Source organism: Palaemon carinicauda, chromosome 30 (genome assembly GCF_036898095.1).
Source record: "Palaemon carinicauda isolate YSFRI2023 chromosome 30, ASM3689809v2, whole genome shotgun sequence".
In the NCBI taxonomy this organism is placed as follows: Eukaryota; Metazoa; Arthropoda; class Malacostraca; order Decapoda; family Palaemonidae; genus Palaemon; species Palaemon carinicauda.
The window spans coordinates 46,262,957-46,285,198 of record NC_090754.1 but is presented as its reverse complement, the minus strand read 5'-3'; the positions used below and the strand labels follow the sequence as shown (position 1 = coordinate 46,285,198).

Below are 22,242 nucleotides of genomic sequence, written 5' to 3'. Positions count from 1 at the left end.
AAAAATAAAGCATGTTTGTTTGCCTATTATCTAATACCTGATTCTAGAAAGGCAACACCTTTCACCTAGTGGCTATCTTGATAAGAAAAAACAAAAAGCATGTTTGTTTGCCTATTATCAAATACCAGATTTTATTCTAGAAAGGCAACACCTTTCACCTAGTGGCCATCTTGACAATAAGAAAAAACAAAAAGCATGAACAAAAAGCATGTTTGTTTGCCTATTATCCAATACCTGATTCTATTCTACTATAGAAAGGTATCACCATTGATCTAGTGGCCATCTTGATAAAAAAAAAAAAAAACATTGCAAGTATGTTTGTTAATATGATTCAATACATGATTCTAAGTTCTAGCAAGGTAACCCACCATATTTATACCCCTCTCATGCTGCTGTTGGAGATCCCACGACGTTTGTTGGGTGTTGGAGAATCGACGTAGACGACGACGTTTGTTGGTGTTGGTCGAAGTGGAAGAGGGCGGGAGCTCATCAAAGGTGGCTGTGATACGATGTCCAATATCCCCGCGTCACACCCACTTTGACGGCCGCCGCAAGAACCCCCCTATATTTCTTTAATACACTTTTTCCTCTTCCTCTTCATCTTCGTCGAGACTTCTTCTATGTCCTTCCTACCAGATAAATACTAAACCAGTTACAGAAACGCCAAAAAAACTTACTTTCCAAGGACGTTGGCTTCCGAGAGAGAGAGTTTTCCAACACTTTCCTCCCCCCTCTGCCTTGGCACAACAACATACAAATATACATCGTAGTATGTGCTAAAAATGGAGCGGCCTCGGTGTAAACATTACAACCGCAAGTCAGCTCTTCTTATTTAAGAATGGCAGCGACTCAAAACACAAAATACATTACTACTGAATGATACTTATAACCAGAAATGTTACATATAAAATGACAATTAAATAAATATTAGGATTCACAACATTGATATATAATTAACCTGCGTTCCATTTTGTATTTTCTCTTTCTCTCTAAATATTGTGAAGAAGAAAAGTTGGAAAAAGAGAAGGAAATTTCATGAACACATTCATAAAAAACTAGACTTCTAATTCTAACCCAAATCTATCTAGCCCTAAAACCCCCTTCTCAGTCCATATCTTGAAATACTTAGAATTAACATATGGGAATCTTCAACAAAATTAAACAGACAAAATGAACTCTTTCACTCATCTCGCCACTCTTCATTATTAGCACAGCTGATGAGAAAACTACTATCACAACCATTACACTTTCATTAAGGAGATTACGTGTTATGTGGTGTAGGTATTTACATGCGAGTAGGATTTCGTATGTTTGTTATATATTTGTATGGGGGGGGGGGGGAAGAGGCAAGGGATCAAGAGTACAGGTCACGAATCAAAGGAAATGTTAACGGCTTGCTCTTTGGCCCACTGACGACCTTGCCCGATTTGGAAAAGCGGTGAACAGTTCTGCACATTTATTTCTTATTTTGTAACTCACATTCTATAAGGATTTCTTATACTTCCAAATTGATTTGTTACATGACATATGTTATCATTAGCAATCACGATTAGTTATTAACCAAACTCTGACCTTTATCAGATTTCTTCATTGACATGCTTTACCGGAGACTTTCATTGACATCCTTAATCGGAGACTTTCATTGACATCCTTTATCGGAGACTTTCATTGACATCCTTAATCGGAGACTTTCATTGACATCCTTTATCGGAGACTTTCATTGACATCCTTAATCGGAGACTTTCATTGACATCCTTAATCGGAGACTTTCATTGACATCCTTTAATGGAGACTTTCATTGACATCCTTAATCGGAGACTTTCATTGACATCCTTAATCGGAGACTTTCATTGACATCCTTTATCGGAGACTTTCATCGACATCCTCCAGTAGATCCTTTCATTGGCCTCTACCAGATTCTCCCTTGGATTCTTTTACATACAGCATTTACTATATTTTTTCATTGACATCCTTTATCGCATTCTTGCATTGGTTTCCTTAATCATATTGTCATCCGCCTCCTTTAACAGCTTCTTTCATTGACCTTTGATTCTTTAAATGACCTTCATTAGATTCCTTCATTGGCCTCCTTTATCAGCTTCTTTAATTGACCTTTAACATATTCTTTCATTGACCGCATTCATTAAATTCTTCCACTGACCTCCTTTATCAGCTTCTTTCATTGACCGCCTTCATTAGATTCTTTCACTGACCACCATTATCAGATTCTTCCACTGACCTCTTTTATCAGATTCTTTCACTGACCATTATCAGATTCTTTCATTGACCTCCATTTTCAGGTTCTTTCATTGACCTCCTTTATCAGCTTCTATCATTGACCGCCTTCATTAGATTCTTTCACCGACCTTTATCAGATTCTTCCACTGAACTCCATTATCAGATTCTTTCATTGACCTCCTATACAGATGTCACTGACCTCCCTCATTGGGGTCATTGTTGTTCCTTCTCAATGTCAACATAACTTACTCCGTATAAATCAATAACTATTTGGTCTTTCCCATCTGTTTTTTACATGGCCCACTTTCTATGCTTAGTTTAGTGAAGAGATAAATATAACTAAGCCAGATAAACTATACGTAAATTCTGTTATTTTCAAATTTTGTAATTTTCAAAATCTAAAATATCAAAATTTTCATTGGGGAGAAAGGACGGGTCTGAGCTTTAAAAATTACTCCAAAAGAGCAAGCATGTTCGGTATCGTCACCCTTCAACTTTTGACATATGGCTAGCTATTTTGGAATATTCAAAATATACTGTACGTCACAGGTTACTCCGTTGAGACCTGGGGGGGGGGGGATACCTCCCCGCACTAGGAAGTCTTCTACCTTGTCGCTTTTAGAACTAACACTAATAGCTTTTTTAAACTCCAATATGAAGACTATATCAGAAATATTAAAGTTACTAGAACTATCTAGCCTTCATAATGTAATACTAAGCTACCAATTATCAGAAAAATTAACCTTAAAAGATATAAATAGTAACACCCTATATGGTTCTATCTGCTTAAACAAAAAGGCCTCTCCCTCAAACGATCTTAAAGATAAAAGTCCCGACCTGAATATCTCTTAAATCTGACACCAAATTGATAAGACATGCTTGATATATGGACCCATTAAAAATATCAGTGTCATTTATGGCTAAATATATGAAAATGACCTATTTTGAGATATTTTTCAGTAGAGAGCGCTCACCGAACTATTTACAGTTTTATAAACAATTAACTTTTCACTCTTACTCTACCTATAGAAGAATATGCACAAGCAAGGGGTTCTTAAGACACTGCAAATGATATAAGACCTTATTTTGAAAATGTACCTATAAATAAGACAAGAATCAAGGTATGGTCTTACAATTAAAACATTCAGTGCAGTTCAAGAAATTCTATTATAAATCTATTCAAAATGCAGCTATATGAGAACTAAAATCCTTGAAAGGTATTACAGAACCTCTCTAGGAATGGCGGAGGAAGAAAAAGGACCCGAAGACTTGGAGGAGAGAGAGAGAGAGAGAGAGAGAGAGAGAGAGAGAGAGAGAGAGAGAGAGAGAGAGAGAGAGAAGAGAGAGAGAATGGAGAGGGGATTGGGATATGGGGAGGATATGAAGGAGAGCAGCATAGGAGGAGGAGGAGGAGGAGGAGGAAGGGGAGATGGGGGAGTGGCGAAAGGGCATTTTAGGGAGTGGTAAAAATCGAACCGCGAAAACTCCCCGGAGAAATCATCCCAACAAGGGGGGAAAAACAGCTTTAAAGAAAATCATTAGTTGTAATTACAACATCTGCGATCATGCTTTCGCCTAGGAAAAGAGCAAAGGACTTTAGAAATGGGTATGGGCGGTGGAGGAGAGGAAGAGTTACAAGGAGGAGGAGGAAGAATCAAGTAGGAGGGGGGAAGGAGGTAAATGTGAGGAAACAGGAGAGAAATGGGGGCAGGGGAGGGGAGGGGGGCTGTGAATCAGTATTCCAGCCACGTGTTGGGGGAGGACCGGCCCCTCCCACCAGCCAACCAGAGGATCAATACTACACCCTCAGGCCCACCCTGGCCTACCCAGAGCGCCTACCCTAATACGCTCAAAAAGGCTACCCCCTTCTCCCCTCCCTCCCTACACGTTCCCACCACCCCTATCCCTCTTTTGCACTTCTGCGCGCCCAATCTCCCTACGCTAAAACGCCCTCTACACAGAGTTGCTTTCCTCAGAGTGCAACCGAATGTATCTACATCATCTACCAGTTGGTCTTGTAATGAATAGGCTACACCTTCCTATAGGATATGGCTACACCTCACAAGGTATTATGGCTACACCTAATAAGTTATTATGGCTTTCAAATCACAGGAGGCTCTTTGCAATTCAGGCTTTTCCTTTTTCTTTAAAGTAGAGTTGAAATCTTTGTCAAGAAATCAAGTTACAAAAACAAAAATATTGGAGGTACACCCTCTCTCTTAACAATACTACTTGTATATATTCTACGCTCTCTTTTCCATGTTTCAATTATCTTTTTCCTCGGATATTAGATGTCTGATATCAAGCGTGGTCCATTTAAAGCACTGTTATTATTACTACTAATCCTTCACTCTCATGGAAAAAAGACAATCCTTTCGATTTCTTCCTTAGTGCAACTTTTGAACCATGCGATCATTGCTTGAGAAATCGAATCTCCTCGATTTTAAATCTCAAAGGGGGGCGGGGGTCAGTGGCCCCTTTTTTCTTCGTCTGCACTAAGCATTCCAGCTCAAAGTCCCTTCCAAATGTTGTTTGAGTTCTTAAAATATTTAATTTTTCCTGGTTTCCTTTCCTCACTGGGCTATTTTCCCTGTTGGGGTCCCTGGGCTTATACCATCTTGCTTTTCCAACTAGGGTTACAGCTTTGTAAGTAATAATAATAATAATAATAACAATAATAAACGACGTTGCTGGCAATACAGGTTTTGATTTTTCTCCCAAGGGATCTGAATGATTCAAATTTTATGTCCAGATTCAGACGAAAGGCAATTAAAATGTATACCTTTTATGCGACTTGTGTCGGTAATTTTCTCAGTATTTGTTTTCAAGAGGCATAGTGTAGCAGCCGACGTGGATAGCAACATTACTAATACTAGACATCGTTCTATTCAATTGCTGCCTGAACACCAACATGCTTTCCTAAAAGACAAAATATGTCAAAGATTTCAATTTCTTTGGTGGAAAGGGGAATCTACATTTACATTTCCAATACATCTTCATGAAACGTGTCTACGACTGTACTGTTTTGACTATTTGTACTTAGCAGTGTCTGAAGTAATGTTATGAATTACATGGATTCAAGATTTCTATCAGATACTTTAATATATTTGCTCCCTCTCTAGTTCACCTGCATTCGCTCCAGCACCCATACATGAATTCTTCTTCTTCTTCTTTGTCAGCATCCATACATGAATAAATAATACATAATCTACCATACAATTGCTACCCCACACCCCCCCTCTACTTGACCCACAGAAATGTTGGTCAAATATACGAAATGATGCATGCCAGATCATACAAACAATTATGGTGTCAAATATATTACATACAATAGCCAGAAACCTGAGAGAGAGAGAGAGAGAGAGAGAGAGAGAGAGAGAGAGAGAGAGAGAGAGAGAGAGAGAGAGAGAGAGATGCGTGGGTAGTTTGTGAATAAAGTAAATGTGTTAAATCATACAATCTTCTTGACATCGAGAGCCTGAAATTAAAAGATCGACAGATGTAGGAGGAGTTCTTTGGCTGACGTTAAAGCGTGGGTGGTAAGGCGTGGGCGAACTATGCTACAAAAGGAGGTTCCAAGGGGGCGTGGTCTATCTGAAGGTATCAAGAAAGTTTTTTAGTGCGTGGGTGTGTATGAGAGAGAGAGAGAGAGAGAGAGAGAGAGAGAGAGAGAGAGAGAGAGAGAGAGAGAGAGAGAGAGAGAGATACACTGGAAGCTCTTTTCTTCCCTTTAAACACAGATGTTGCTTGAAGATCCTCCTTCCTGGCAGCCTGTAGAAGCAGCATGCGGTCGCGGGGCCCTGCTCATCAAAGCTGGCTGTGATAGTATAGCGATCAGCGAGCTATGACAAACCAGTTTGATGCCAGTGCCCCGCGCGTTCAAAGACAAGAGTGACCGCCGCAGGGGGGGGTCATGATCGTCCCGGCGGGAATATCCTTCTTCAGCAGCCTTCCTCCTGATGTTCGAAGGGACGCAACTGGTGGGCCCGAGTAGTTGAGTCGTCCTTGAGTCTTTTGGAGAAGCACCGTCTTGGTGTATTCATTTCTCAGGGTGGATTACGATTCAAAATGGGGGGATGAAGTGGTCGTGAAGTGAAGATGAAATCAGAACAAAATTGAATAAAATAATATAGTTGTGATAGTAACAGCAGAATGATAATACCACGTTCACCTGCATTTGATAATGATTGCCTACTATCAAGAAGAGTCAAATGAGAGACGGTATTAAGCTCAGTCAAATGAGAGATAATATTAAGGGTCAGAGTCAAATGAGAGACTATATTAAAGCTCAGAGTCAAATGAGTGGACTAAATTGAAGCCCAGAGTCAAATGAGTGACTAAATTAAAGTCAGCGTCAAATGAGTGACTAAATTAAGGCTCAGTCATATGAGAGACTAAGTTAACGCTGTCGTAAGAGACACTAAGTTAAGGCTAAGAGTCAAATGAGAGACTGTATTAAGTCTTAAGTCAAATGAGAGACTATTGTAAGACTTAGCAACAACATAATAAAGATCTAAAGATAAAGAATATAACATTGCTTTACAACGGTAATTTGAAACAAGATATATGAATGAAGCATTGTACTCTAACTACGTGAAAAGCGAAGATTAAAATCAAAATTGATCAGGTACTTCTATAATGTAATAAAAAAGAAAGCTTTAAGTTATAGAATAATAAGATAGTGAGCATTGGAGAAAAACAATAGAGCGAAATAAAGTACGGCCAATAGCCTTAAATCTTATGACTTTCGAAATTGATAAGGCTAACAAATATTGAAATACAAAATAATTGGAGTATTTGATATTAACAGTTCACTGATTGCTTGAAACTCATACTTAAAATATCTAGAGATTTGTTTTTATGAAGGCTAATGCTAAAAACAAAAACAAAAATAATAAAAACAATTCATGTGAAAAAAAAATGAATGGGAAATGAACTGAAGATGAAACTTTTTTTTGGTTCAATGAGAAAATTATGAATATGTCCTGGTCTCGAGTCTTGGGTTTATCTGGTGATTTAACAATTTAATATTGTGCACTTAATTAAAAGAACAAGTAAAGATCAACATCTTACATGAAATTGTCCTCTATCGAGTCGTTGCATCCACTGTAAGAGACACAAATTATTGACAATAAATGAGGCATTCCATATAGCAAGGGTTTATTACTCAATTGCAAATATGGGAGGGGATTAAATTATAATTACTTGAACGTCATTATATAGACTGAAAAGTAGATAGAAAGAGCTTTAAAATCCAATAAACATATTTAAGATATCTTGAAAAATGATTGAGTTTTGACGATTGAATGAGCTTTAAAAAAAAAAGCTATTTTGAAAAATGAATGAGTTACCGTTTGAATAGTCAATTTTCAAACGGGATTTCCAGTTATATTTTTTTTAACTAAATGCGATAAACCCTTACTATAATGGAAATATATTTCGAGATAATAATCTCCGATATCTGAAGACAGCGCCACCGAGGAATACCAGCATCAGCGGCGTGAAAGACAAGGTAGTGAGATGTTGTCCATATCTTACATCTCACTACCCATGTCTTTCACGCCGACGACACACACCACTCCATCTCTTATTTCCTCTCCAGGTTTCTTCGTTCTCTTCATTCGCCGTCTCGTCGATGCTGAGGTGAATTTTCTCAATGTGAAGAAATGTTTCTTATCTTCTTACAATTCTTTTTCTACTTTAAGGTTATCTTCCATTGAAAACTTACCTAATGACAGTCGGAAGAATTGTACTGATAACTTTTTAAAGTCATTATGCAATCAAAATCATCTCTAAATGATATACAGTAAATAACAAGACCGTACACATTGGAATGACTCAAGTCTCTATCTTAATGCTACAATATAATAATCATAACTAAAAAGGTATTAGCATAAAAGATGATTGCAAAAATACAAATACTGATTTTTCTCATCATACCTACCTCATCACCTATATAAATACTTACACATTACCATAAAACCACCTATGCGTTTCTAGCTTTCTGGACAAAGTATCATTCAAAACATAACATATCTAAAAATATGAACCAGCTTTGCAAATATGTCGGTATTTAAAAAAATTTCCCAGACGTAAGAAATAAGGAATTTTTAGACAATATACAAGTCACATACGATTACATGAGATAATGGCATAATGAAGAATCATTGTAAATACATTATACATCAAAAGAACACATAGATTTTTAACGATTTAAGGAAACTTCACCGTCAGACAGCAATATCATCTTTACGCGGGGTGAACAACTGTCAAAATTACCAGACACAAAACATTTATAAACAACTAATTAAAAATGGGCTCTTAATTAACATAAAAGGTGCAGATAACGGCCCAATCTATTCTAAAGATATGAAAAAAAAATCTTGAAATATACAATGCTTAAAATTAAAATTTCCTTTTCCCAAAAATATACCAGACAAAAATAAACACGTGTCATTTAAAAACACATTCTTACCACGTACCACTTACGAACGAATTGCGTAAAAAAATGTGTAAAAGAAATCCTTCATAAAAAAATAAGCGGAAACATGAACTTACCGCCACGGCTTCCGTTTTGAATTCGTCCATGGCATCGGGGAAAGTGAGTTCCAAGATGACGGGGCAGACCTGGTCGTGCACGTCCGTCCGACTGACTAGTTCTTGCTCTAACAACACCAATAACGCCGCTTGCGACGTCTTGCGAACCTTTGGAGGGAAAGGAGACAGAGGTCTAAATTAACTATGAATCAAAAGAATACATTTCCAGTAATATGACAAAATTAAATCGGAGATAGGGGTCTAAATTAAGAACTTTAAATCAAAAGAATACATTTCCAGTAATATAACAAAATTAAATCGGAGATAGAGGTCTAAATTAAGAACTATAAATCAAAAGAATACATTTGCAGTAATGTAACAAAATTAAATCGTCCGGGATATGTATCAAATGGAGTATTGATTTTGGGTTGAAATTATGATTATAATCTATAGAATTCAGCCTTGTAATGAGAAGCTGTGGCATGGGAGAAGGGATACACTACTTTATTTATTGTCATTATTATTTGCTAAGCTACAACCCTAGTTGGAAAAGCAGGATGCTATAAGCCCAGGGGCTCCAACAAGGAATATAGCCCAGTGAGGAAAGGAAACCAGGAAAATTGGATATTTTAAGAACAGTAACAACATTAAAATAAATATTTCCTATATAAACTATAAAAACTTTAACAAAACAAGAGGAAGGGAAATTAGATAGATTAGTTTGCCTGAGTGTATCCTCAAGCAAGAGAACAATTGAAGTATGGATTATGGATTAAAATTATGATGATTATAATATATAGAATTTGGCCCTGTGAAGCAAAGCAATGGCATGGGAGAAGAGAAACATTATTTGGAAGAAAGCAATGTCAAAAAGATAACATGTCTCACCTGATTGTTGGGGTCAGTTAGATACTTGACCACCATAGGCACCAAATGGTTAGCGACCACACCCCCTAAATGTTCGGGGAATTCGTGACATAGTACGGCTATTTGGGGCACCTGTTCCATCAACTCTGTCCGAACAGCTGGCTCTGGAAGGAGAGAAAAATATGTAATTATTATCTATGACAATTTACGGATTGAGAGAGAGATGGTGTGAGCATGTGATGAGGATGGATGGTGGGGAGGGAGTGAGGCGTTTGGTGGAAGAGGGAGCAGCAGGCAACCGACCCCTTAATGTAGGAATAACGGTGGGGAAGAAGAATGAGTGAGAGAGAGAGAGAGAGAGAGAGAGAGAGAGAGAGAGAGAGAGAGAGAGAGAGAGAGAGAGAGAGAGAGAGAGAGTCATCCTACAGCTACATGGATTATCTCTATTATCCCAAGTACTCTTTACGATAAACAATAACATTCAATGGGTACAACTCTAATTGCGGCAATTTAATTTAGTCAGTTGATCAAACTACAATGTTTATCCTTCAACTTTAATATAAAATTCATTCTCGCCGGTGCCTCTCAAGTCTCATTGTTACCCCTTTTATAAGCAACATAACCAAAGAAGATACTTCAGTGCACAAACACTCTCTCTCTCTCTCTCTCTCTCTCTCTCTCTCTCTCTCTCTCTCTCTCTCTCTCTCTCTCTCTCTCTCTCTCCATAAAGCGTTTGTAATGGAATAACTAATAAAACTAATGCCAATGAAATACGCGACGGATAAAAAATTTATGGATTTTGCGATACGCGTACATTGCAAATAGATCACCTGTAATTGAAAGATATTGAAATTTAAAAGACCCCGCTAAGCTATCCAGTTCACCATGAAAAAAGATACAATTTCAAGTCTCGCTACTTACCAACTGCTATCAATAAAAAATTAACTATAAGAAAAATGAAAAGATTGATACGCTCATGAAGAATGCGTAACTTCGCGTTCATTCTGCACAAGTCTCTTTAAGAACTACGCAACGTGTTTACATAATTCTGCAAGCCTTTTGGCGAATTACGCAGTTTGCGTTTAGCTCAAAATGCTAAAGGAATTTTTAAAGCAATATACGGCGTGTGTTTTTATACGCAATAGGCGGTGCTACATGCGTTTGTAATGCGTTATGACGCAAGACAACTTTTACGTAATTTAATGGATATTTTTTACTAAGCAATGTGCTATAAGCTTTCTTGTACGCACTATGCTATATGCCTTCTTTTAAGCGTTATGCTGCAAACTTACTTCAAGGTAATATGTTGCACACTTTCCACTACATTATGTGCTGAGCGTACTCTTTTACGCGATATCCTACGTCCATTGTATTACGCATGCTTTGAAACGCGTTTATTACGCATTGCACGGCTCGCGTTCTTTTACGTAAAGGCATACATGAGAGTCCTTACTAAAACCGAGGAAGACGTATGAAGAAAAGCCTAACCCGGATATAAATCCATTTGCGTACAATTAATGCACGTCTACCAAACGGGGGCAAAAAACGTAACCTCCCCCCCAACTTCGTTGGCGGAGTTAATAACCATTTGTATAACGAAACCAATAAGTGTGCACAATGATGCCTTCGCTTTCAAATAGGCCTAAGCAAACAATTCACAAGATTTTGAGCGACTGAAAACTAGCGTCATTTTTCATATAGGCCTACTGCAACACTACAATAGGGAAAGTGGGATAAATGCAAAAAGTTGATTTCCCATTTCCCATTTTAAAACGCAAGGCGAAGGTACAAGATATATCTTTTTTATTTTTTTTACCAAGGACTCAAAATTACATGAAAACCGTCGGAAAAAAAGCCGAGGCTAATATAATATCCAAAATAGTTTTCTCTATAAAATAAAGAGCGAATACCTTGGTACACACACACACAAACAATCACACATACACACACACACACACATATATATATATATATATATATATAAATAAATATATATATACATTCACTATATACAAGTATTTCCGGTCACAGATTAAGATGCATTGCCCGACGTAGGGGGAGTAGCCTGTATATCTTGAGTTATAACTTGGTGTGCCTGCGCGCGCGAGCGCATATCTAGATATATAGTCGTCATTATTGGCGGGTCGAGTACACAAATATTAGATAAAGTATTCCGTCTTCTCCGAATAATTGCGTTGGTACAATTGGCATAATTAATCTCAGTACATTCCAAGGGAGGCTTAGGAGACGCCTGACAGCTGTAATTATAGATAGTATCGTTGTGTTCAGCGTTATAGAAACTGTTTGCAACGTCGTAAGGCAAAACTTACGATCACGTGATCAAAAGCATCCTTATCAGTTTTACGAAGTGTTGTTAGGCAAAATTTTTTCTATACAACTTCGTAAAATATATAAAAATGCTTTGTTTTAAAGTCAGCGTTGCCAAGTTTTTTCTTTTTAACAGCTTTATCTGTTATAATGTACAGATGTCAGATGCATCTTTAGCTTCTCCTGGTGTGTACCGGAATTAATGAAGACAACTGTACCTGTCGGAACGTTTTCCCCTTTAAGCTAGCCAACACGAGCTACCTATTTGGTCATAGAGATCGTCTACATTATGCAAGCATACTCCGTGGAAAGTCATACGGCCGTCGATACACAAACCTACTAACCATTTATAATCTCATTTTATTTACCAATAATTATGCTTCTGTAAAAAGACCACAAACACACACACCCTTCCTGAATGAGGATACCTTAACGTGGCGAAGGAGATTGCGTATCGCCATGACCAGCAAGGCTGATCTAGTCATGGGCATCCATACTAGGTTGGTTAGCTGTGAGCGACTAGAAGAAAATCTCTCACCATCACCAATCCGCAATAGCCAGCGTGGTGACGAAAACTAGCCAAACCCCAGACAAGAATCAGGACATATATATGGATAAATATCAACACAACATCGTGTTCAAATAGAAATAAATTTCTAACTAATACTTGGGATCGAACGCTAGCCCCTTCTAATGAAAGGCCAGGTCGAAACCAACCATGCCATATATATATATATATATATATGTGTGTGTGATATTGGAAAAGTACCTGATAAAATGAGTTACATCATACTATTCCTCTGGCGTTGAAGACAAAGAGGAAGAAACCCCTGAGTACTTTAAATTTTTTTTTTTTGGGGGGGGGTGGGGAGTGATTTTCCATATTAAGAGAGGGGTTTTTTAATCCCCTTAATGGCTTGGAAATGATAAGCCAAAGGCGAGGGGTAAGGAGGGGTGGGCTGAGGGGTATTACCCGCGTGGGGAGAGACCCCGTGTCCACCGAGCCTAAGTCGTAGCTGTATGGAATGCTCAAAGTAGTTTCTTCCTCAGAGAGAGAGAGAGAGAGAGAGAGAGAGAGAGAGAGAGAGAGAGAACATTTCTTTAGCATAAACATCCACTGAAAAATCTCCCATTTCAAAAGACACGAAGAGATTGATTTTATAGACAAACACAACGGACTTAATCTTGTATCAGGAGGTAAAATAAGAAACTATACTGAACATAATCTCATAACACTTGTAAATAATTTCCTTAGGAAAACAATGTGTAGTAAATGAGGTTGCCACAATAAGAAAACCATTTGAAAGACGGAGGTAAACCAAAAAAAAAATTAATGACAAAAAGTAAATTACTAGTCCCAGGAATCAACGAATTTTTCAAGATTAAACATTCTAAACCTATTCCCCAATATACGTTTCATCTTATTACTATTATTAATATCATTATTACTAGCCAAGCTACAACCCTAGTTGGAAAAGTAAGATGCTATATGATGAGAACAAGTTAACAATAAATCATTCTAAAACAGTAACAACGTCAAAACCATATATCGTTTTTAATATAATTGACCATGTTTACGTCAGCCCTAACTCGTTGGCAATTGGGACTGTCTTTTTAAATGAACGTGCGTTATGCAGCGGTTTAAATAAAATTAATTCAGATGTTGCTGCCAATTAAGGACTTAAAATTTAATTGAGAGAAACTGGTTTCTTCCTTAACCCCTCTATTTACAATCCCCTGTAACAGCATGTACAAATATGTCTTAAAACCACCGAATGGTTTATATATGGTAATTAAAAGCGGTTTAGCATAGTAATAATCAAATTGTTATATTTAGCATCTATTTTGATTCTTAATTTACTTCTAATTTCACTTATTTAATGTTGCAACTACCACTGTAAGTCACTTGTAAGTCAACAGACGAATTAAAAAAATAAGTTTATTAAATTCCTTCTATCAGAAACTCAAAACTTGCAAGTTGATTTCTCAAAATTCAAATGCCTAATACAGTATAATTTGCTAAATATGATACCAGCAACTACAGCGCACTGGTAAGCCTTGCGTCTCTATATTCATATAAGGGTCATTTCTGAGTCTCTTCCGAACCAGTATTTCTAACAAGATCTTCATCTATTAGCGTGCCTTTTTCCCATCCGTATGGGGTAGCACAGTTGCCTTCTTTTTGAAGGACTTTGGTTTTGGCTTTGGGGTAGACCGTAGTCCCGATCGGCTGCCCTGCCTGCCACCGCTAGACACCGGTAGTGTATGTTTTGTGTTACAAGATCATTTCAATATAATGAAGACCCGCAGCTTCCTAATATCTCCTCAATGATCAGATACCAACAGGTAACTTGAGATATGCATTTATCGCTAAGGTCTTATTCTGTTTGACTTTCCATAGAACGAAATGTCTTGTGGATAAATGTGCGCGCGAGCGTTTGCAACCAACTTGCATACAGTAAAGACTATGAATGGGTTAAAAATACCTCCTATTGAGATAATTGTCAGTTATGAGAGAAACTCGAGAAGTAGTGAAAATAATCCCGTCGAGATATTATGAAGAGAAATTAAAATCGGCAATTGACACCTTTAGATTTTCTGACAGTTTAAAAAAGGACATATAAAAAGATCAATAATTTAGGGCTTCAACATTTTCAAGTAAACGAATTTTAAGGATTTTTATGGTTCAATCACTGACTAAATTTGCTTTTACTTAGATTGAAATAGTTTAAACGTTTGGTGTTGTTATGATCTTGTCTAACTTATTCTTGAGAGAGAGAGAGAGAGAGAGAGAGAGAGAGAGAGAGAGAGAGAGAGAGAAACTCTCCTACTAATAAGTTTTTTTTTCCGGCACCGCTATTACGTTTCTAAAGGCTAAAGGTTTAATTTTTCCTCCACAGGTTCATTAAAACACTCTAGTGTTTATATATGCAATGGTCAACTTTCCTAATGGTGTTTAATTCAACTGAAAAAATTAATGAGAGGTTTAAACTTCAAGCTGGATTACGATTCAATAATTGCAAGAGTAAAATATTTGATTTTTAATTGTTCATTACTTCTGATAGTTTATTTCCTGATTTCTTTTTCTCACGGGGATATTTTCCCTCTTGGAGCCCTTGGGCTTAGAGCATCCTGCTTTTCCTGACTAGGGTTGTAGCTTGGCTAGTAATAACAACAACAACAGGGTTGTAGCTTAGCTAACAACAACAGGGTTGTAGCTTAGCTAACAACAACAGGGTTGTAGCTTAGCTAACAACAACAGGGTTGTAGCTTAGCTAACAGCGACAGGGTTATAGCTTAGCTAACAGCAACAGGGTTGTAGCTTAGCTAACAACAACAGGGTTGCAGCTTAGCTAACAGCAACAACAAGAATAATAATAATAACATACCAAAAAGGAACGTAAAACCCGTTTAGCACTATTCATACATTATCGGAATATTCACAGAACACTTGCTACTTCATAACTTTTTGGGAATATTTTATTTGATACATTAAACACTTCATAATTTCCTTATCCAAGCGCACTTGAACCTTACCAATTTACTCCTTTAGTTTACGTTAATTTGATGCTTGTTGTCTCTTTAACAAACAACTTGCTAGAACTTATCATAGCACCACTGTATTTTACTTTCCTAGTACATCAACTTTGAACTATTCATAATCATCTCCTATGCCTATTGACGCATGGATTGTGGTGCCCGAGGAGGTAACGTCTCTGACTGATAATCGCCAGACTGGGATTCGAGACCCGCTCAAACTAATTAGTTTCTTTGGTCGCTGCAACTTCACCATCCTTGTGAGCTAAGGATGGGGGTATTGAGGGAGCCCGTAGGTCTATCTACCGAGTTATCAGCAGCCACTGCCAGGCCCTCTTTGGTCCTAGCTTGGGTGGAGAGGGGGCTTGGGAGCTGATCATATGCAATTTGGACAGTCCCTAGGGCATTGTCCTGCTTGATAAGGCAATGTTACTATCCCTTGCCTTTGCCATTCATAAGTGGCCTTTAGAGGGTATAGTGGTTAGCATAGTGCAACTATTAGTTTTATTCTTGAATGAAATTGCGTCATCGCCATATTTACTAAATAAACTTGTTGCAGTTACAAAAGACTTACAGCTATTTCCGATCCATTACTCAAATTTCCTAACCTGTGGAACCTTACGAGCAAGGAGAGAGAAAGACTGTTTCCTGTTGCTTCTTTAACCCGGCTTTGTGTATTTTCCTTATACTTTTCGGGGCTGGTCTAATTGAAGGCTTAATCACAAGGGATTCTCTCTGTCTCTGCTCTCTCTCTCTCTCTCTCTCTCTCTCTCTCTCTCTCTCTCTCTCTCGGCACAAATTCGCTCAGTCAAAGAGCTAAACAAAATTCAATAGAAACCCGACCCATTCAAAAAAATTATCGTATTAAATGATTCTGAGAGAGAGAGAGAGAGAGAGAGAGAGAGAGAGAGAGAGAGAGATGGCACCTAAGAATATGTTTCTTAAGGGAGTTTCCAAAAACTGATCCTGCTCCATTCTACCTATTTGAAGCATACACTAATATAATTGATATTTCAATAAAAATACGTTTCCGTAAAGAACACGGTACGTTAAACTCTAACCATAGTTTTTCATTTTCGTGAAGGAAAAAAATCACCTGTGTTAGGAATATAAACTCGATCCACCATTAACATCATAAATGGAAATCATTTATATAATATAATGGTCTTCTGACACTTGTATTGTCCTGACGGAATTAAAAACGTTAATGTCTATGAGAGTTCTTATAAGTTGGTGCACTCACGAGGGTCCCGATCAAAATTTTTAAAAAAACCTTTAAAATCGGCAAGTTTTAGCGTTAATAGAATTTCAAGTAACATGAACATATAACCATTCAGAGGGAAAACAAAAATGTCCTGGACCATAATATATCTCATCTATATCCTAATAAAGCGATCTGTCCAAAATCTAAGAAAATTAATTGAAAAATAACGATAAAATTGGAAAAAACACGAGGAAGAACAATTTACGGCCACGTTTTTCCTTGGGCGTCATGGTGTCTTCAGAGATTTCAACGCACACTAGACCTAGCTGGTGACCCGTTACGTCTAGATTATGAAGGCCAGTCCACTTGTCTACTGTATTGTTTTGCCGTGTTTTGCTAGTAACAACTCTCAAGGATTTATCAAGTTTCACTTGAACTATCGTTATGGATCGTATATTAAAGAAACAATTGTAATCTGAATAGCTTTTCCACAGAAAACTTTACAATGATCTTTTATTAATGTCTTGATATTAAAGTATATATTTTCTCACGTTTTTATTTCTTGTTCATACACACATCAGCTTCTTCATATTAATACACGTATATTTCATAGTTAATGAAAGTCCTAAACTTAATTTTAATGTCATCTCTTTTTATATATACAAATTATTCAAAATCTGCTGATGTCCACTAACAATTGTGTTCACATGCTTTCTTTACATTTTTTAGAATTCTTAAATTTAACATTTTAAATTTTTTCTTAAATCATCTCCTAAATCGTTATAATGTAATTTTTAAATTTTATATTTCTTTAATTCTTAAATTATCTTGCATTTTTAGTGTTCTTAAATCATCTACATTATTTAAAATTCATAAATGATCTCTTAGAATTTTTAGCATTCTTAAATTATTTCATTTTAATAGGACTAAATCGCTCTCTTCGTCGTTTTACACACAAAAATATATGAAAACTACGTTAACAATATATATCTATCCCGGTCAAAGCAAGCCAAGAAATCACTGAGTTAGAAAGCAAATGGCCTTTTTTGCTGTTTAGAATAACATTAAGGAAAAGCAATTCCATTAAAAATTGATAAAGATGCACATGTTGTGAAATTGCAAACTTAATGTCAACGGCATTTCCATTAAAAAACAAAATACACAAGACTGTTCGTACACTTCTCATTTCTAATGTTGTGGGGTCATGAATGTTTTCTGTTTTATTAAATCATCCAATTTCTTATATATATATATATATATATATATAAAAACATGATATTATATAAACCAAAATACACACACGCACACATATATATATATATATATATATATAAACATATTATATAAACCAAAATACACACACGCACACAATATATATATATATATATATATACATACATACATACATACATACATACATACACACACAAACTACAACATACTCTTACACAAGTTCACAAGTTGAACCAATTAAAAATAAAAAACAAAGACTTTTAATAAATTTTCTTCATTAAAAAGGAACGTTTATACCATGAAAACTAAAACTAAAAAAAAACAATAGTTTCCACTCACCATCATTGGACGAGAGCGAATGCATGATCTGCAGCACCGTATTCACATCATTGGGTATTGTCACCACGGCCCGGAGCGTCTCCTGTATACTCCGAGCCACCATTTGTCTGCAAAAAGGAAAAAAGGGAAACATTAATGGGAGAAGAGGTGTGACAATTGATATCAGAATACTATATATTTCTTAAATTATTTATACTAATAGTTCATCAAAATTGCTTCACGGAGCTAACGTCGAAATTAACTCCTGAAGGTTTTTTTCATACGTTTTATATAATAGACTGAAATGTCGACATTGCCAAAGGAATCTTCCGTATAAGACTGAAATGTCAAAATTGTATGTTATGTATTTCATGATTTATTTATACTAATAGTTCATTAAAATTGTTTCACGGAGCTAATGTCGAAATTAACTCCAGAAGGTTTTTTCAAACGTTTCATATATTAGAGACTGAAATGTCGACATTGCCAAAAGAATCTTCCGCATAAGACTGAAATGTCGAAATTGTATGTTATGTATTTCATGAATGATTCATAATAATAGTTCACTAAAATTGCCTCAAGGAGCTAATGTCAAAATTAACTCCTGAAGTTTTTTTTCATACGTTTCATATAATAGACTGAAATGTCGACATTGCCAAAGGAATCTTCCGCATAAGATTGAAATGTCGATATTATAAAACGAAGCTTCCTCGTTACGTTTCACATAATAAATAAAGACTGAAATGTTGACATAGCCAAACGTTTTACATACAAAAACACTAATGTCGACATTGCCTCCCGAACACTTTTAATTACGTTGCACATAATAAAAACAGACTGAAATGTCGACATTGCCAACAAAAGCTTTCTCGTTACGTTTGACCTAAAAAAACACATGTCGACATTGCCTCCCGAAGCTTTCTTACTACGTTTCACATAATAAAAAAGACTGAAATGTCGACATGGCCAACCGACGTTTTCTCGTTACGTATCACATGAAAAAACTGAAATGTCGAAATTGCTTCCTGGCTTCTCATTACGTTTCACATAATAAAAAAAAAAGACTGATTTGTCGACATTGCGTATCGAGGCTTCCTCATTGCGTTTCGCATAATAAAAATAAAAGACTGAAATGTCGACATTGTCTTCGAAACTTTATCATTACGTTTCGAATAAAAAAGACTGAAATGTCGACATTGCCTTCGAAACTTTCTCATTTCGCATAATAAAAAAACACAAGACTGAATTGTCGACATTGCCTCTCGAAGCTTTCTCATTACGTTTTGCAAAATAGAATAAAATTGAAGTAAATAATCCCTAAGTCAATTTCAAAAGAATAACTATGATAATTAACATTCTCAGTGTAAAGGGCATCTACTGTATTGGGATCGTCACACAAAGCACGTCATATCCTTCGATAACTCTACGACGCTAAACATCCTAATTTCACTTACTACGTGCTCCTTTTAAAAGGTTTAAAAGGCCACTCATGAATGGCAGAAGCAAGGGAGAGACAATGCCCAAGAGACTGACCATATATCATATGATAAGCACACAAGCCCCCTCTCCACCCAAGCTATGACCAGGGAGGACTAGGCAATGGCTGCTGATGACTCGGCACATAGACCTATAAGATCCCCAAAACCCTCATAAGAATGGTAAGGTTCCCGACACGAATGGCACTAACGAAACTGAGCGGGATTCGAACCTCTGACTAGAAAACACCAGGCAGAGACATTACTAATCAGGCCTCAACATTGAGATGGACCAAGTCTCCAATCACAGAAGCAGACGTTAACATGAGCAAAATTTAACTTCATTGTTCCATAAGGTACAAGAGATATTTAATCCAAATACAATTCTATTTACTTTGTAACAGACTGAATTAAATATCTGTTTATAGTTTATATATTATCGATTTTAATGTAGTTAACACAGACTCGCATAAATCTTTTTATAGTTTAAGCATAAAAGATATATTTTAATGTTACTGTTTTTAACATACGTTACTTTAAGTGTTCATTACTTCTCTTGCAGTTTATTTCTTTACTTTCTTTTTTCACTGGCCTATTTTTCTTTGTTGGAGCCCTTGGGTTTATAGCACCCTGCTTTTCCAACTAGTGTTGTAGACTCGTTAATACTAATAGTAATAATTATTAAAATAATAATAATAATAATAATAATAATAATAATAATAACACTTCCAGATCAGGAATGAAGATAGCCATAAAAAATCAGTTTTAACAATTGTGGTGTTAGAAATAAAGTTTCTGTATTCTCCAAACCACCAAAAAAACAAACAAGGAAAAATAAATACTGACGCAACACTTGACTACTTAAATAAGTAGAAATAAGTACTGACGCAACACTTGGCTATTTAAATAAGTAGAAATAAGTACTGACGCAACACTTGGCTATTTAAATAAGTAGAAATAACTACTGACGCAACACTTGGCTATTTAAATAGGTAGAAATAAGTACTGATGCAACACTTGGCTATCTAAATAAGTAGAAAAAAGTACTGGCGCAAAATTTGGTTAAATAGGTAGAAAAAAGTACTAACACAACACTTGGCTATTTAAATAGGCAGAATTACGTATTGACGCAAAACTTGGCTATTTAAATAGGTATAAATAAGTACTGACGCAAAACTTGGCTATTTAAATAGGTATAAATAAGTACTGACGCAAAACTTGCTGTTTAAATAGATAGAAGACAAAAATACCAGGAACAGTTTTATATTGTTAAAATTTTACTTTATTCATATACTTTAAACGATTTTTTGAACCGGTCATACTTTAAAGAACCCATTAAACAATTTTTCGATTGCATAAAAAACTTGGATAATGTAGCTTTTAATGTTCCTCCCACGCTTTTAAAAATATCAAAACAATGATATATTTAAAAATGTCAAAACAATTACGTATTTTCATATACCAAAATAACAATAATAAAATAAAAATTTACCACGAAAAAAAAACTTCACGGAGTAGATCATTGGTAGAAATTCAATAAGCAATTCTAATGAATCATAAATTGGTGACCTGGTATTTTTTGCACTTTCAAAATACTGTACAAAAAAAGTTCAGCAATTTATCGTTAATGGATTTTGTTATTTATAAAATCTAATTCTTAAAAAAACAAACCACCACCAAAAATATCCCCCCCCCAAAAAAAGAAAAAAAAAACAAATTAGTAAAATATACTCTACATAGCATTAAAAAATCGTTGGTTCTTAAACATTTATAATGAAAGTAAAATATCGTTAACAACGAAATTAGTTAAAACATTTAAATATTGTTGAGTAAATTAGATGAATACATAACTATTACAATAAAGCACACTAAATGGATACATTCCTTTCTAACAATTTCTTTGAAAATTGAGACCCTGAATATTTACAATCTTCATAGATATTCTCAAAAGCAAGAGTCCGTGTCCTCAAATGGACAACTACAACAAACCAAAAATGAATGCAACATTATCAGCGAACTTGCAACGATAAAACTTTGGGGAAGAAATCAAAATGGTGATACCGAACGTGAATTCAAAATGGAGGCAATATATTAAAAGGCCATTTTGTAAAACCTTTTAGAACATAACATACAATGCACGTTAGATACAGCTACCCGCACCCCCCCCCCAAAAAAAAAAAAAAAAAATAAATAAAAACATGGAGAATATCACAAATGAATATAGTGGAAAAACATAATTGAGCCAACAAGACTGCTTAATAATGGCATAAAATATCTAATTAAAATTTCAGTTTAAAAAACTTGTAAATATTTCATTAAATAAAATATAAAAAAATTACCCCTCGCGATAATATTACATTTTAACACGTGTAGTGATCTATACAATTACCTTTCTGTTTAATGGATTAATTTAGGGTTAATTACATCTTTCGTTTTTCAGACCATATTTGAATTAATATTGTTGTTATTGTAGATTACCTGGCCCTTGTGGTTAAGCACGGGCTC

The 22,242-nt window shown here is 35.9% G+C and overlaps 1 protein-coding gene across 1 annotated transcript in view; it reads right to left on the bottom strand.

Annotated features, from left to right (window-relative positions):
- Positions 1–22,242, bottom strand: part of LOC137623081 (serine/threonine-protein phosphatase 4 regulatory subunit 1-like) — a 380,975-nt gene that overhangs the window by 34,518 nt on the left and 324,215 nt on the right. The window contains exons 4-6 of the mRNA XM_068353734.1: positions 18,284–18,390; positions 9,664–9,806; positions 8,793–8,943 (exon numbers count right to left, since the gene is read on the bottom strand). Of these exons, the coding sequence (XP_068209835.1) occupies positions 8,793–8,943; positions 9,664–9,806; positions 18,284–18,390 (401 nt within the window). The remainder of the gene's footprint in view (positions 1–8,792; positions 8,944–9,663; positions 9,807–18,283; positions 18,391–22,242) is intronic.